Raw genomic sequence first — 17,862 nt, 5'->3', positions numbered from 1 at the left:
AAGTCTCGCCTGGTGCAACTTTGAGGTCACATTATCTCCTGTAGTCGTGTTTAGCGCTGACAGTGACTTGTTTGTCCGTGCTTCTGTCCGACCTCCTCTTTGTCCTCTTTCCCATCTGTGCGTCTGTCCCGCCATCTGTCTCCCTGCGTCTGTATTTTTTATTTGTCTGATAGTCCATTGTGCTACTCTGACCTATACTGTATACATCGGGTTTTTGTGTGTCATCCATGAGTGTTTTATGTCAGAATATGTGTGTGTGTGTGTGTGTGTGTGTGTGTGTGTGTCTCTAATAGTTCTCATTTAAAATCCTAATCCCACTCCAAGCTCAGAGCACTGATGCCCCGGCCAAATTGTGTGTGTGTGTGTGTGTGTGTGTGTGTGTGTGTGCGCGCTTTTGTATTTTCCCCTTACTTTATATGCAGTATATGTGTTTGAGTATGTTTGTGTTACTTCGTGTTTATGTTTATTCATTTACATACATACAACTAGTCATATATATATACCTGCTATGCACAGTGTATCCTCGTGTGTGTGTGTGTGTGTGTGTGTGTGTGTGTGTGTGTGTGAATTCCAGAGGTTAATCTTGTTTCCGGTTTTCGGTACACATTTCCGTCACAGATTGGGGGCATGTAGTTTTGAAAATATCTGGCGTATATAAGGAAGGGAATGTCTGATAGTGCATTCACGACGTGGTGTTGAAAAGTTGAAAGTCTGCGGAGATGTTGCCGCGTGAGTTGATGCGTTGCTGGTGTCATACGCACAGATACACGGCGGAAGAGCGAGAGACTTTGGTTGATTCTAAGAAACTTTGGATTAAGGAGGCAACGGACAACTTTTGGTGCCCCCTAGTGGTTCCAGGTGGTATCACTGTTTGGTCACTGCCGTTAAGACGCTGCAGTAGAGGACGCAGGTACTTTTCCTCAGAGCTCCTGAGGAAGTTGTCAACACCACTTTGGATGATAACGGAGGAGAAGGAAGAAGTTTTGTACACAGAAGCTCCTACTCTGTTTTCTGGCTCCGGTAGCCTGGTCTACTGTCCAAAGCAGAAGACAACTGTAAAAACAAAAATCCCACTTTGAACGAGGTGGGCAGGTTTTCTCCCGTCTAGCTCAGCATATATTAATCTATATCAGGGATTATTGTGCTGTGTCCTGTCTGTCCTATACTGTGTGTGCCTCGGTGTGTTCTGCCTCATGTACCTGACACACACGCACACACACACACACACACACACACACACACACACACACACACACACACACACACACACACCTCCCTGCCCTGTGAGTACACTCAACCTTGATGAAGTGAGAGGACGCCTGGCGAATGAACAGATGGCGACGCTATCGGTGCGATTACATAACAGAAACTTGGGCTTCCACATCCGTATCGATGGTTGTCCGGCGGACTCCGGACAATCTGCCTCGGTGCGTCAGAGGTCGTTTGGGCCGACAGCAACAGCAACAGAGCGGCCATCGGCCCTGCTCTATTCTGTCCCCGACAAGCCAAAGTGTTCTAAAACCGAGCCAGGACGGGTGATGGCTTTTCCTTTGTTGTCCTTTTTCTGCATCTTCTTTAACAACAAACCATCACCATTCAGGGTGCGTTCACAAGGCCACGCACTTTGGAAAGCTTCCTTTCGAAAAAAACGACATCTTTTCGAACTGTCCCTTTTCTGTCCCCTGTCTGATGTCGGTAGCTCGATGAACGTAGCCTCAACTTTGCTCCTCACTTATCTAATGTTGACTTCTTTTTTTTTTTTTTGATTTTCTAACTCCAGGGCAAATTGACACATATATATGCATAAACACTAGAGTTGTGAAGTGGGAAGATGATGGGTCTGGATTTATTTTTCCTCCCCTAATTTAAAAATGTTCCTGTTTCAAAATGCTCTTCCGGTGATAAAGTAGTGGATTTGTCAGTGGAGACTATATAAGTGGAAATTGCAGGGTAATGCTGCTGTCATACTGTACATGAGTGACTCACTAATGTCTGTGAGTCTACACAGGAATGTAAAAGTTTGTTAACATGATCAAATAGTATTCAGGAAGGGTTCATTTTATCGCTCATGACGGCAACGTTTAGTTTTTTTACAGAATAAATGTGCAATTTCATCTTTGGATCTTCGTATATTCGTCAGTTTTGTTTATTCCAGCCTCGGTCCTGTGATGTAATCAGGAAGAAAAAGCCACAAATGCTATAAGAATCTGAACTTGATCTGAATGAAGTGTAATTTGTGGCTGTAGCTCGCCATTAGCTGCCCACACGATTGAATCATAAAGCCTGTGATCACTTGTACCTCAGTGTACTTCTTCTTGAGAATCACAGTTTAAAGGAATCCCCATATGTTTCTAGCAGTTACCAATACTTTGTGTAAATGATTGCATCGATCCAAAGTAGTCCTAAATAAATCCTCCCACTTTGCAACTCTGTACATGTTTAATAAAATACACACGTGTTGACTTACAGTAGAGGAGCGTAACGCATGCCGGCCCCCTCATAACCACTCCTTCTGCTCTGCTTCTCTTTTTCTCTGTCTCCCTTTGTCTCACCTGTGTGTTCATCCTCTCTCTCTCTCTCTCTCCCTCTCTCTCTCACACCTTCTCATATTCCTCTTCCTTTCTCCGCCACCTTGTCGACGCTTCTCTCTCTCTCTCTCTTTTTTCCTTTTCTTTATTTGTTCATTTTAAATCTCCCGCTCTGTTGTTAACATCTTCAGCTGTGCTCAGACCCCTGCATGAGGCTAACGCTCATAGCGGATTGGCTGTAGCCGCGTGCATGAGGAGCACTGGGGGCCCAATCAAACGCAGGCAGGATCAGGAAATGGAACTGGAGGCAGGAAGCGCCCGTCCACAGGGGCGTCACAGGTACCAACACTGCCCCCCCCCCCCCTCTCCTTATGTGTCCACAACGGTGCCCGTCTCAGATTCACCTCAGACCCCCTCTCCCCCCTTCTTCCCTCTCCCTCACTTTGTGTGTGTCCTCAGCTCGAGCTGTCCCCAAACCCGCTGCAGGACTCCTAAGTGTGTGTCCTCTGAGTGCTGGCTGCCCCAAAACACCCCAACACCCTCATGTGTGTGTCTCCAGCTCTGGCTGCACCCCCCACCCCCCCACAAATCCCAGAACCCCGCATTTTTTTTAATAACCACCCAGCACTGCACTCTCACACCCCGCTGTATGTGTGTATGTCTGTTTGAATGTGTGTGTGTGTGTGTGTGTTCTCAAGCACACACACACTTGACTATATACAGTCATGCCCCCGTGTTTGTGTGTTTGTTGCAGTGCAGGAATAACCTGCTCCGCCGGCCTCTGTGTCGCCGGTCGAGAATAAGAAGAGAGAGGCTGCGATGCTCTCCGCGCTCCACCGCTTCCCCTTCATCGTTGTTGTGCTGCTCTTTGTGGCCGTGTGCTGCCGAGGCTTCCCTCCGCTCCCTGCGTGCTGCTGATCTTTCCGTCTGCGCTCTGTGAACGCTGCCGTCCGTCGCTGTCTCTCTGCCCCCGCGTGCTGCCATGAGATTCCAGTCATAGATTCCCGTGCTGCGTTTTTCTTTTTCTATTTTGTTGGGCTTTTTATGCTGCTGTGTTTGTGTTTTCACAGTGAGTCAGTTTCTGGTTTTCCCTGCTGATGTGTCAAGGTTTTTTCTTTTCTTCTTTTTTGTATGCGTGAATAGGGGAAAGTCAGTTTAAGCAGAAGAGTTTTTGAGTGAAAAAGATATTTTCACTCAATTTTTCTAAATATGAAATATTTAAATGTGAGATAATGCAAACTCGTTTTATTAAATAAATGATGATAACAAGACTTGCATCTCACAGGCTTTGGAACCAAAGACTCACGGATGTTGGTATTTGATCGATTAATTGATTAAGTTGTCATTCACGCAAATATTGGAAACATTCCCTGTTTGCTTCTTTGTCTTGTATGATAGTAGACTGAATATTTTCTGGGCTTTGGACTTCACAAAACAAACAATCTGAAGACGTCAACTTGGGCTTTAGGAAATAGTGATAGGCATTTTTCATAATTTCCCGCAAAAATAGATTAGATTACGATTTTGATGAGGGGTGGTACTTGCTGATTTGCGGTCTGGTCTTCTGGTCTTTAGCTTATAACTACATTTAAGCACCTCACTGAGCATCTCATGTTAAACTCAGGCTCATATGGAGGTAATAAGTTAGAAATATAGTCAGGAGTTAATCACATACGTGATTTAATGGTGAGATTCATTGTAATCTCACAATCTAATATACAACATTCTCCTATTAGATGTTTTAAGGAGTCTTGGAACCCGCTGAATAGACAGAGACGAGGGTTGGAGGTGCTAACTTAGTTGTGGCAATGTTTGGTATATAGTCTCAGTTGTAACTGAAGCCAAATTTATTAAAAATTAATAAACTGTGAATCCAAACTGTTAACAGCAGGACTGAAAGGAACGGAGGAGGAGGTATAGAGCTCAGCGCTCAGCCTCTTTTATTACCTTCCTCCTCTCCTCTATTGATCAACACAAGCCTCTGATTTATGGCTCGCTGCTGCAAAGCCTGCTGGGTAATTACTAAGGCTGAAAAGAGACGGCGGAGTTAATGTGGGGGATGGAGGCTGGCGCTCATGTAGACACGTACAGGTCTGCGCACACACACACATCAAAATAGACACTAATTTACAGACACACACACACACACACACTAGTTTTCAACACACGGATAGACTCCAGAATAGGCACGATTTCTCTACAGAGCGGATCCTGCTAATTTCCAACATATATCATATCCTCCACATATCAATGTATTTAAATCAATAAATAATATAGTGGCCCGGTGAGACCGAATTGCTCCAAACTGAGGGAGCCAGTCATTGTTGATATACTGCGGTGCTCGGTGCACCACGGGGCAGATTTGTTGTTCTGGAAATCAGATTAGAGTCGAAACCCATTTGGTGTTTGGAGCTGGATGCGTTCAGATCAGGAGGTTGAGCTTGCGCCTGATTCATAAACAGCATGGCTGTGAAATCCCATGCACAAAAGCGACGCTTGCACAAGGCTGCATCATTGTGTGTTTGTAGCTGTTTGTTTTGTGTGTGTGTGTGTGTGTGCATGTCCGCGCGCGTGTGTTATCCTGGTGTGCTGTGTTGTGACCTTCCCTCTATGCAGTAACTCACCTGACGTCAGAGCAGTTCTCTTTTTTTTTTTGGTTTAGTTTTTAAAAGACCCATTTTCCGACTGACACCCTCCTTCTCCATGTCCTCCAGTGAACAGCCTGGCCCGGTCCAAGTACTGCTGACGCCCAATCAGGAGGAGGAAGAGGACCAGGCAGTGCCCAACCAGGATGCTGCTCTGGGCCCGGACCCGCCCCCTCCACCCTATCGGCCCGCTCCCCCCCGACCCCCACTCAGCCTCAGCATCGCTCACCCTTGTGCCCCTTCCAGCCGAGGGGAGGAGGAGGAGGAGGAGGTCGGATGTGTGGGGAGGAGAAGGGAGGAAGGTGAAGATGGGAGGGAGGGGACCGGGGTGAGGCTGTGTGAGTTGCTGCAGGCAGGGGGGGTGAGTGTCAGACCTCTGGGGAAGCACCTAGCCATCTCTCTGCCCTCGCTTCCTCTGCGTCTCTGGGATACACACATCACACACACCGCACACTCCACACACCTTGAGCCCACACACACACCCCCTACCCCTCTGCCCTCTACTCCTCCCCCATCCTCCCCACTGGAAGCCTCTGGGCAAAGGAAACCTCTAGCGCCTCTCTGGCAGCCCCCCCGGCCCCATTCCCCCACTGTCGCCACCCAGCACTGGCTGAGGCACGGGGACGCGTCCGACGGCGGCACACGTCATTGGTCCTCCTGGAGTTTGGACCGCCCTGACGCCGTGGTGATGCCATACAGCACGCCCCCAGACTACTGCGCTCCCATCAGGCCGCGGGCGTCCAGCCAGAACTACAGCTACAGTTGCCAGTACTCTCCAGGGCACCGCAGCTCCCAGCATGCCCCAGGGCAACACAGTGACCCCCGCTATGACCGCGAGGAGGCTGAGCTGTCTGAGCTTGACTCCCTTTTCCAGGCCAGTCTGCAGGCTGGAAAGACAGGTATGCCCCGCCCCCACACACACACACACACGATTCCAAATAGGTAAATTTAAGATGAACACAGGGGAATAAAAAAGGTTCAAGTTGTTAATACGCCTCAATCAAATTTCAGAGGAGGCTTTGTTCATGCCGTCAGCTGCCGTGTGTGTGTTTTCAGGCTGCAGCCCGTCAGAGAGGCTCATATCCAGGGTGGGAGGGCAGGGTCGCTCTAAGACCCCCAACGCAGACATGGAGAGGAGTGTGTATGGGGCTGATGGCACCAGCACCCCCACCTACCTCAACAAGGTGACACCTACGTCTTTCCAACGCAGGCCCCCCCTCGCATGTTCGCCCCTCACCGCTGTCCAACATCTCACGGACGCGTTTTCTCCCTCTGCAGCCAGCGATGGTGCGGGATCTGCGTTTTGGGGCGGAGCCCGGCGACGGGGAAAACCTGCGGCGAATTGGCCGCAGCCTGAGCGGCACAGTGGTGACCTCGCGCCGCGGCCGCCTCACTGCAACCCGCAGCTTTGTGAGTGTGTTTTCCGCAGCTCTGCTGCCTCCCGATGGCTGTGCTACTGAACTGCATCTGCCTGATACTCCCACCGTGGCACTTCACTTTACACATGGCTTTCCCCTGTGCTCTTCTTCCCCGCCCTTTGTCCCGTTTCTTCCTGTTGTCCTGCTTTTCGATCTCCTATCTGTCCCCTTGCTCTTTGCTTCCTCTTCTCTCTCTCTCTCTCCTCTTTCTCTCTCGAAGGTGAAGCAGACTGATGTCAGTGCCTCTCCTTGCTAACTTCCTCTCTTCTGAGTCCCTGTTGCTATTTCACCACTCTCATCTTCTCCATCATCCTCATCACCAACACCTTCTCATGACCACCTCCCTCCACTGCTTCACAGGTAAACACTGTGCTGAGCCCATACCTCTATTCTATGAAGCATAAACACTACTAACGGTAAACTCTCTGGATTTCCTTGGTTGAGACACTCGGATGAGTGGGTTCAGAGCACTTTTTAAAATCAGGTCAGAATAGCTTAGTAAAAGTATTTTTCTGGATTTTGTGAAAAGTTTCTGGTTGAACATTGGACTCTGTGGCGAATCAGACTCATGCAGCACAAAAGTAGGCTAAGCCCCTTTTTGGCACGTAGCGATGTCCCGGGGATGTGCACAGATTTGTAGTAGCTGTGGACAAGCACAGGTCATTTCCATCCCTGTGCCAGGCGAAATCATTATTTTGTATCTTAACTGCAGCTGGATGCTGCAGTGGCGCTATCGCAGTAGTCGATAATATAGACACAGTGACGCAAATTTGAAATATAAATATTTCATTCTTCTTTCAGGTTGCAACTCAAGGCCGATGCTGCGACTTAAGTGTCAGAGCTGCCGTCCGAACCGGGGCAAAGGCACCTGAATTTAAAATGTTTGACGGTGTGAAGATTTGTGCCAAAATCACACTTCCATTTCAAGATATTTAATTTCCTTTGGCAGAAATCAAAAGTTAGCAAGTACAACTGTCTGTCAAGTCGAGGATTCAGCGCAAGTTTTCGTGAATACATGATAATGATGATAATTACATCATCTTTGACGGCTCAGAAAAAGTTGTTCTGACCCTCATGAAGTAACTGCTGGAATGAAGAATCTTTTAATGTCTTTCAGGAACAGGAGCTTTTGTTTAGAAAACTCTATCAAACTGAAACTCGTAATTTTGCAGGTGTTTGTGCCTGTGAGCCACGCCTTCATTTGAAAGTTAAAAATTACATTTGTGGGGGCAAAGTGCCTGAGACCTTAATAATGAGCAAATTAGAAAACAATATTATTGTCCTGCTCTCAGAAACCGTAATATACTCTGTGTAGTACTCAGACGGAAACCGGGGAAACTGTGGCACGTTAATATCTGAAATCTACACACAGGTGCATCGAAACCTGGATACAGTTACGATCTTTTATACAGGGAGAGGAATGATGAGGCTTCTCATGTCTTATGTCATTTAAAAAGGATTCAAACAAATGGTTGGTTTATGAGACTGAGATTGAAACTAGAAAAGGGACATACAGTGTAAATAATGATAACAATACAAAGAAAGTGTTTTATCGAGCGCCTTTCCGGTTACCCAAGGCCGCTCTACAGAGTTCGGAAAATGAAATAAAGACAAGGACAGAAAATAAGAGTTGAGGAGCTGAGGATGATGACACTTGTTGTCAAAAGGGCTTTGAGAACAGGTGGGTAAATGACCATAAACACAAGAATACTACATCACAAAATCAACCCCTCCTTGAATATTTATCGTGTATGTACTGTAAACCTCCATGTTCGACCTGACCTCCCGCTCACTCTCCCCTCGTCCAGGAGCTGTCGGGCAATGCTGGGAGTTTCTGGCTGTGTCTGACGGGGGTCAAGCTGTCCTCCGACCAGAGTCCCGCTCTGCTTCACTAACGTCTCGCCGTGTCAACACTGCCACGCGGGGCGGCGGCGGCGGCGCCGCGGTCCTTTTCGACGGCCTCGCCTGCGACGGACCTGGCATCGGGAGGATCAAAAACTCAGCTGCGATCCCGTTCTTTCTCCTTCCCCCCCGTCAAACGACATGCACACGCATACACATGCACGCACACACACGCACATCGGCACTGACGTAGAGCCTCCCTCAGCGCCTGCAGCACCCTGCTTTGCCTCACCTTGCCCCCCCCTTCAACCTACTATTCTGTCTATGCAGTCACTCTGACCCCCAACTACAACCTCAAGCTTCTCCCCTACTTCCCGGGACTGTTGTTTCTCGTCTCCCCCTGGGTTTCTCAGAGGGAATCCCTGTGCAGTCAGCCTGGCGCGCATGCCGCTTCCTGTGGCGTGGTCAGTTTTGCGTTGGTTTGGGCACCGGCCCGGGTCTGACTGGGACCCGAGCTCTCGGCTGACTCGCCCCTCCATCCCGCGGGACCCTCCGCTCAGGGGGAGGCTCTTACCAAGTAGCCAGGCCCTCTTCCTCTTTCTTCACGGGCATTTCCTGTTGGACGCACACGTAGCCGAACTGGGTCTGTTTTAAGATGGACAGCCATATTCTTTTCTCTCTTTTGATTTAGGGTTTGTCTGTTTGTTTTGTTTTTTTCTTCCTGTGTGCGCGCACAGTAGACCCGCCCGAGACCGAACTCTCTATTAACTAAAAGTCATGTACAGAAAAACTCATGTATGAAACCTGTATGTTAATTAATAAGACCTTATGGAATGTTGATAATGATAATTAACAATTATTGATAAACTTAAAGTGGTACTTCCTCATGTCTGCATTTCAAATACGAGTGGAGTGCACTTCACAAGTGTCTAGCTGGAGTTACCACCCCTCCTACCCAAACCGCTCGCCGACCTAATGACAGCTCTCCCGTTTCTACCGGGAGATTAAACAAGAAAAGCGCTTCCTTTTTCTCTGCGTCTTTCCTCTCCTCCTTTCCTTTCTTGCTCTCTTTTATTCTCGCTTGCTTTCTTCCCTCCGGACAGGTTAAAAAAAAAAACGGTAGCACCGGAAACAGGCCAGCAAGGGGGGGAAAGTCGAGAAGGAATGGGAGAATGTAGCTTTAGGGAATCCCTTCTCTTGGGCTTTATCAGTGAGCAGAGAGACGACTCAAGTGCGCTTTGTAAGATTACTTGGCAGAAGAAGTGCACTTTCCGAAGGCTGTTTGACCAAGAAGCAGGTGGAGCGACGTCAGTGGTGTTTGTTTAACTTAAAAAGGCCTCAGGTGAACTTCAGTGGCACTTATGAATTCACACTTTATTATTTCTCTCACCCACTGAAACTGTTTTTTTGAGATCTCAGCTGTGAATAGAAAAAAAGAAAGAAGCTCATCTTCAGCCTGAGACAGTGACATGTCAAATATGAGTATACTTTATATGATATGTATGTATTAGAGGTATATTTTCAGCCAGTGAGCTATCTTCTTTAGAGATGTCAACCATTCCTCAGTTGTATGAAGAGTTATTATACAGTAATGAACAGATTTAACTTAATTCACCCCCCTTTACTGAGTAGCATTCTGACATGTGTAGAGTACATTTATTATATGCTTTATTCTATTAAATATCATAAAAAAATTACAACGTCCTTATTATAAAACTGGCCAATGTAAAGTTCTTTAAGAATTTACTGATGTTGACCGATCGTTGTGACTAAACCAAAGGTTGGCACTTAACTCAGAGAGCTTATTTAACATCGTCGTTTCTGGGTTTTTTTCCCCATTTAGGTTCAGATTTTGTTGATGTAGGTTTGTTTGTCTGTTAGTTTGTTTGTTGTTTGGGGTTTTGGATGTGGGAGAATGTAGCCAATTGTAGCGCATGAGTCCGCTATGCAAATGAACCTTCCCTCCTGTATCAGAGACGAGTCAGGAGGCAGACACACCCACCCACGGGCGCTCTCATGGACTCTGGGCGGCGACGCGGGGGAGAGGGGGGAGAGAATCTCATGTTTAATGCTGCTGGTGAACTTTGTTGTTCTGCATCTACTGCTATGTTTCATCCAATGGAATGCAAAAAAGAGGGCAACACGGAGGGAGAGAGTGGGATGGAGAAAGAGAGCGAATGAATGTAAACTAAAGGATGAAAGTGTGAGATTTTTTGGGTTTTTTTGGCGAATGACATGAGCCCGAGAGGGGTGGAGACTGGGCGAACGGCCGAAGGTGGTTTATTGTTTGTGGGTGTGTGTAGATTAATGTGTGTCAGTTCTGGGGTGTTGTTGCTCGGGGAAAGAGGGAACCTGTATTTTTGCAATAAAGTTATTACCAATGCACTCCCACAGGGGGCGTAACCACCGTAACATGTCTGTGTCCTCTTTTGCTTTTGGAAAGATCAGGTGTAAAAAAAAAAACGTAACTCCCTGTCTGTTTCTGAAATCTTCAAACAACTGGAAAACCAAATCCACTGTAGGTATCTGTAATGTTTGTATAAGTACCTGTAATGTACTGGTAAAAGTAACTGTAATGTTTGTTACATATCTGCATCTAACCAAAGAAACATTGGAATATATTCTAATTTCGTGAAAAATTTCTGTGAAATGTCTTTTTGAATAGGCAGTTGAAATTAATTTTTCAGAGGAGTGGACAGAATCAGGGTGCAAAATGTCCATACTTTTATTTGGACTCTTAGAGAATTTGAACATTTTAGTGCGATGAAAATATTTTATTGGAAAAATCTAAAATACTCGGCAATAACTGATCTTAGGTTCAATGAACAGCTTTCATAGAAGAGATATTGTCAGTCGTAGCTGCAGACAGGTTTGCCTTCCAATTTCGTCCTCTCAGTTTGAAAACGTCTTCATTTCACATGAAGATCTAACGGCTGCAGCTGCTCCTGTCAGAGCCACTCAACGTACAAAGTCAACACACAAGGCTGATGCCTGAGTTTGCCTAAAAATGTTTGTAAGACGGCAAAACTTTGTTTGACACCAGCCTTCATTGTAGTTTGTCCTGTTTTCATACGAAGAAATGACGAGTCTGCGACTTAATTTAACAAGCTTAGATGCACAGCAAGTCTCCATCATTCATATTTTCTCTCTGAGAGATGAATTCTGGGAAGTCTGCTAATGTGCTGATGATGTTTCTGATGGGATGAGTTGAGAGAAATATCAGTACACTGAAAAAAAAGAAAATTACGGAGAGGATTTGTATTTTTTAGCGATAAAGTTAAAAAAAGAGAAGCTTATCAACTTGAACACAAATGAATTAAGTTTGTTCAACTTAAAGTTAATATATGAAGCCAACCCATAGCTTTAAGTTGAACAAACTTCAAACAAATTAATTTGTAGGTTACTAGTTTAAGATTTTAAAAAAATTACTTTTTTCAGTGTCGTTTTTTTTCACCTCATCAATATCGAGACAAAATACAGAATACAGAAAATGACTAGCATGATGAATTATCGACAGTCGTAGTTCATAGAGAATTTGACCTTTTTTCCCTTGTCTGTTTTAGGACACAGTCAAAAATAAATTACAGTATTATTGAGGTTGAATAATTATAATATTTAAACAAATTAACTGCAACACATGAATACTATATATTCAGCCTGGACCAAAAAAAAAAGGCATCGGTGAAATTTGTTGCAATTGGCCCTTTGGAGGACACGCCCCTCATGACGTAGATCCTCCGAGCATGATGGCGGGCTGTTTTTAAAAAGAAAAATGGCGCCTATACTGGGGCGACACTCGGAGGAACAGGTGAGACCGTCCGTGTGTCGCTCAGCTCCCGCAAACGACGTGTTCAGTACCTTGGTTTCCAAGGAATCAGCGGGACCACGTCCCACTCCACTCTCCCCCCGGTCCCGGCCCGACCGGTCCCTGACTGCTCACCGCCGGACTCTGCTCTCGTCTTCCGGGAACTGGAGGTAAGGCCGGTTACCGGCTCACACAGATGCTAACGCAACAGGAGGTATCACTCCACGGACTTTTGGCGAACTAAATCAACCTCGGTATCAGACAAGTCAACTTTATTCGTGTAGCACTTTTCATACACAAGGCAATTAAAAGTGCTTCACAGGTAAATAAATACAGTAAATATATAACAATAATTAAAGTGCGAAAGGGATACAGACAAGAGGTAAACAAGATTAAAATAAATGAAACATTTTTTTATTTATTGCATGATATACGTATATATATGTACATATATGTTTATATGTACATATATATAAATTGCAGTGTGGAAAATGTATGTCAAATTGATGATTACCAGTGTTTTAGACTGTAAGTTATTGAATAGGCCGTTGCTGCCAAAAATTATAAAAAAGTTGCCTGCAAATGCTGACTGTCAGGCCAGGCTGCAGTGTGTCCCACTACCACTAGATGTGAGCAGTGATGCACGAGCCTGATGGTCCCACAACGCACTCATCCACGCCCACTCATTCACAAAAGTACTGACATTTATGTTTGTGTCATCACAGATACATATCTCCGCTCACCAAAAAGATTCCTATACTTTGCCACAACCCAGAGAGATTTTGCCAAAGGCAATGACAGTTAAGTTTGAAAGAGATGTTTGCAGGAAAAAAAAAAACGAAAGAAAAAGAAAATAATTCCCTGCAGAGCCGAGCAGAGAAAAGATAATGACTCAATTGTGTGTGTGTGTGTGTGTGTGTGTGTGTGTGTGTGTGTGTGTGTGTGTGTGTGTGTGTGTGTGTGTGTGTGTGTGTGTGTGTGTGTGTGTGTGTGTGTGTGTGTGTGTGTGTGTGTGTCCGTGATGTAATTCTAAAATAATGCAACATGTAATCGGCTGGCAGTGACTGGAGATGAGCAGACTCAACATCAGAAGTGAGCAGTAAAATATTTAAAATGCAAGCTTACAACTATCCTCTGGAATTGACTTGGGCAACACAGCAAACGGTGCTGAAGGTGCATATGGATGATACACGCCAAGTGCAAGAGCAACACGATTGGTCTTCCATAATGAAAATGATGGTCAGTTCATTCATGTCTACCGCTTTATCCATTTAAGGGTCGCGGGGGGGCTGGAGCCAATCCCAGTTGACATTGGGCGAGAGGCGGGGTTCACCCTGGACAGGTCGCCAGCCTATCGCAGGGCCACATACAGAGACAAACAACCATTCACCCTCACATTCACACCTACGGTCAATTTAGAGTCTCCAATGAACCTAACCCCATTCTGCATGTGTTTGGACTGTGGGAGGAAGCCGGAGAACCCGGAGAGAACCCATGCAAAAGGAGAACATGCAAACTCAACACAGAAAGGCCCTGGTTGGTTTGAACCGGGACTCGAACCCAGAACCTTCTTGCTGAGATGCGAAGATGCTAACCACTACGCCACCGTGCACCGTGATGGGCAATTGAGATAGGAATTATATTTTCTCAAGTTATTTCCACAGAGAAAATGTGATGTTACAGAGGCATGTCTAATTGGACACAGAACAGTGAGTGGGATAATTTCTTGGTGAAGGAGACGTTGCTAAGCGAAGCGGACACCCCTCTCGACAACGCCGTGCTCATTTGTCAAAGATCGAGACCACATCAGCACAAACAAAAATGTGTGGGCGAGACATGAACACACAAACACACGCACAAAAGCAAACATGGATTTAGGAACATACAAAGAAGCAATGTGGAAATAGACACATGCATTGTGTACCAGCATTTGTTAGTGTTGTGCAGGCAAATGAACCATATGTGGTGACAAAAATGAAGCCCTAAAATTGAAGTCCTCTCTTAAATCCATTACAGAGCAGTGCCAAACCTGTCTTAGCTAGTTTTAGACCGACAGAGATTTCAAGTTCACGTAAATAGCAAATGCACTTTGCGTTTCAATGGAATGGGACGAAGTACACTGTTTGGGGGTTTTTGCATGCCCAAAACACTCCCAGGATTAATTCAGAGACAGCAAACCAGAAACCATTTTACCGCAAACTACCAAAAGCGCGTTTCGTCATCGTCGTCGGACTTGGCACTTAGATTGTTAAAACGGAGCTCTTATGGTGCATTCACACCAAACTCTTTCTGTGTTCGCCCGTCCTCCCTGGGACGTGGACATCGGTGATGTTGAAAAATGGCAGCGATAATCGGCTCTCGCGACACGGCGTCACGCAAATGCAAATGACACAAACGCAATGTGAATGGCGCGAATGAGAATGTCATTTTTTATCCTGAGAGCCACGCCGCAAGTTTGACAAAAAATGGACAAGAGATGTCAAAAGTCTGAAACAAATTAACTTCAAATATGACACATTTCCTTGTGTAAATGTCATATCATTAACTCTTAACGCTCTTCTACTCATGAAAATTAAGAAAGGATTATCGATATAACTTTGGCTTCTATGGGTGGCTTTGTCACTTGAATTTAAATGTACAATATGTTTTTGCTGGACATTTGCTAAGCTGTGCCTTTTCTGTGTGGCCTACAGCAGAAAAATACGATGCTTGTAATAGTTTCTTATTGTTTAGTAAGAGCCTGAACACCAGTCATATCGACACAGGATCAAGAGGCACATACTATACAAGTAACTGGAACTACCTGTCAACCAACAAATTTAGAAGTGATGCGAAAACATGCAGACAATGAGGAAACACTTGAAACACCAACAGGGGAAGATGGCCGAGTGGCTCCTATAGAAGCTTTCAGGACTGCTGGAATGACAAAGAAGAGATAATGAGCTCTGATCCGAGTCATTCTACCACAGCCATTAGGACAGGAAGTGCTTGATTGCCTTTATCAGTCATCAGTCAGATAAAAACCGTAGAAGAAAACTGTCACTTTTGGTAAATGGTCCAAAGTAATTCGAGAAAAAGTGGATGGCCGTTAAAACGACAAGGCATAATTCTGGAGCAAAAAAAGGGAGGAATTAAAGAGAGAGGCCATAGGAAAAAAAATGTGTACACCTCTTGTGTGAATATATGAACATATTGTTGCATGTTCTAATCTATGGTGATAGATACAATTTTTTTAAATTATAACGCACATCATAATGATAGAAATGACATTACCATTCTGCATGTGTGTCTTGTGTGCCACCACGATATGCAAGCACCAGGCAGCGAATGCTTGTTTGTTGTCTAATATCATCAACGTTGCAACAAAATGCAGTATGAAATTCGAAAAACCTAAACTTCAAGTTAGCATGAAGAACTTCAAAAATGAAAAAACAAACGAAGAACAGATTAGATACAAAAGTTCCAGAAGAGGGGGGGAATATGACGCATGCAGCTCAACATTGATAAACCTTTATTTCCACTCCATCAATCAGTGAAAATGAATATCGTCAACAGTTGAGGCCTCAGGAGAAGATTGCTTTGTGTGTTTACTGGCAAATTGATTCGAGCTTCTTAGCGGCTACCCGGCCGCTTTGGCCTTGCGCTATTATGTCCTTATTGTTGCCGTGTGTGCATTGACAACGCAATTACATTCGCACTTGTGTTCAATGTGCCAACACTGTTCCCTGACTACGCTCATTATTTCAGCTGAGACTAGTCTAAAAGACATGCTAGTTTTGCAGTTATATCCTCTTATGAACCAGAATATTGGTAGGGGGGACATGGACTTCTGTACCAAATGTAATGTTGATCCACAAGTTGTCAAACCCTGTCACTAAATGGAACGTCAGGGGATTATCAAAGTCTTACCAGAGACCACAAATCCCTGTAAAATGACAACTTGGCCGTCCATCTAAAGGTTTTAGAGATACTTTAGTCCTGTCCAAAGTGGTGAACCCATCACGACAGAGCAACAAAGCCGTCCTTAAAGCCAAAAGTCTGGCTAGAGATTCACAGAAAACACGCACTGTACAACCCATATGTCCCGCCCTCAAATCAAGTTTAAACCGTCTCGTTCATGCTAAAAGAAACCACATGGAGATGGTTGTGATCGCTAACGCTTTTTTAGGCGGGTTGGTTGTATCCCATGAAACACAGATCAGTTCTCGAGCAGATGACAACCCGTACATTAACCACACCAGTCAAAGATGCACTGGAATGTAGCTTCAGAAGCTCTCTCTGCTGGAGACGACGTGTCAAGGAGGAAGCGGGACTCCTGTGGAAGTTAAAAGAGCAACTGATCCCTGATCAAACACTGTGCAAACTCCAGAGGACTTCACAAAATCTAAACATATACTTGTAATGGTAAGAAACAAAATCCTAAACCCCCACCACTTGGAGAGGCAAATGAAACCAAACCAAATACAGCCTTTGTAGTTGTTGACCCTGATCGACTCTTGATTATTTTCTGGCCTGTTTCCTGAATCACAGCAGGACGGCGTTTGTCAGCGCTTATCAAGACCATCACCAAACATTGTCATAACTTTAAAATAAAAGAAAAAGAAAACGAGCCACGGTCAAGGACGAGTGTAAGTTTGTGGGCAGTGATGACCTCGTCTTGAGTTTTGTTAATCTCTATGTATCCGTGTCCCTACTTTTTTTCTGGCAGAGGTTGGTCTTCCATAGAAAAATCCATGAAAGGATGAAGGAATGAATAAGTGAATGGTTTGATTTTTGTCTTGTCCTTTTCCCCCATCCTTTATTCAGAGACAGCGATCAATGACAAGACCACCCAGCACCTCCATCTCTATCCCTATCCCCCTTATCGCCTCGCTCTCTTTCCTTCCCTCCTCCTCTCTCCCCTGGCGTTGGCACCGGCGGCGGACGCGGGTCGTGTCTGACGCCCGGGCTGCTTGTCACGGCGCGGGAGAGGAGCGCACGTGCGGGGGACTCACGTGCGGCGCAGTGGCAGACAGGCGCTCAGGCTCCCGGTAGGAGAGAGTCATCTCGGGCTAAAAATAGTGCACCGGCGGAGGAGGGAGAGCAGCCGGAGAGGACCATAACGGAGGGGAATAGAAACCGAGGGGTTATTTTTACCCCATGCATTTTCCCTCTGCTGCATCACAAGCAGACGCGACTTCTTTCTTCTTCTTTTTTCCCTTTTCTTTTTTTTAAAATTCTATTTTTGTCTGCATGTCTTGTTCATTTGTTCAAGCAAGTTACGACTCAGGGTCGGTTATCGTTAAGTGAATCGGTTGCATCACATGTAGCTTTCCTCGCATAGACACCCGCACACATCAGTACACATACAGTTATTAACATTCCAATTATAAAGTCGAAATGTCGAGAATATATAAATAAATTTAAAAAGTTGAAATACTACTACAGAAGCACTTTTCAGCAGCGCCAAACAACCGGATGTTGATGTTTTGCTAGCCAGTTTGCTAAGCTAACGCTAGCTGCTGACCAAGTTGTAAAGGTTGCGTTATTATTATTGACAGGCTGAACATGGAAAGAAGCGATGCGGTGACAACGGGTGTTTGCACATGAACGTCAACGCGTTTCCTGGCCAGTAACGTTCAATT

General features: G+C 45.4%; 1 protein-coding gene across 4 annotated transcripts in view; it reads left to right on the top strand.

Moving 5' to 3' along the window:
* usp54b (ubiquitin specific peptidase 54b) overlaps positions 1-10,845 on the top strand; it is a 43,213-nt gene extending 32,368 nt beyond the window's left edge. For 3 of the 4 annotated variants that reach the window (XM_035613530.2, XM_035613532.2, XM_035613531.2), the window contains 5 exons: positions 2,720-2,867; positions 5,243-6,072; positions 6,230-6,357; positions 6,452-6,583; positions 8,400-10,845. In XM_035613530.2, coding sequence (XP_035469423.1) covers positions 2,720-2,867; positions 5,243-6,072; positions 6,230-6,357; positions 6,452-6,583; positions 8,400-8,486 — 1,325 coding nt within the window. In that variant the 3' untranslated portion in view covers positions 8,487-10,845. Of the gene's footprint in view, positions 1-2,719; positions 2,868-5,242; positions 6,073-6,229; positions 6,358-6,451; positions 6,584-6,811; positions 6,952-8,399 lie in introns of all 4 variants that reach the window. The other variant, XR_004785741.2, reaches the window with a different exon arrangement.
* The last annotated feature ends 7,017 nt before the right edge of the window (positions 10,846-17,862 follow it).

Source organism: Scophthalmus maximus, chromosome 16 (genome assembly GCF_022379125.1).
Source record: "Scophthalmus maximus strain ysfricsl-2021 chromosome 16, ASM2237912v1, whole genome shotgun sequence".
Classification (NCBI taxonomy): Eukaryota; Metazoa; Chordata; class Actinopteri; order Pleuronectiformes; family Scophthalmidae; genus Scophthalmus; species Scophthalmus maximus.
This window is presented reverse-complemented; position numbering and strand designations above follow the sequence as displayed.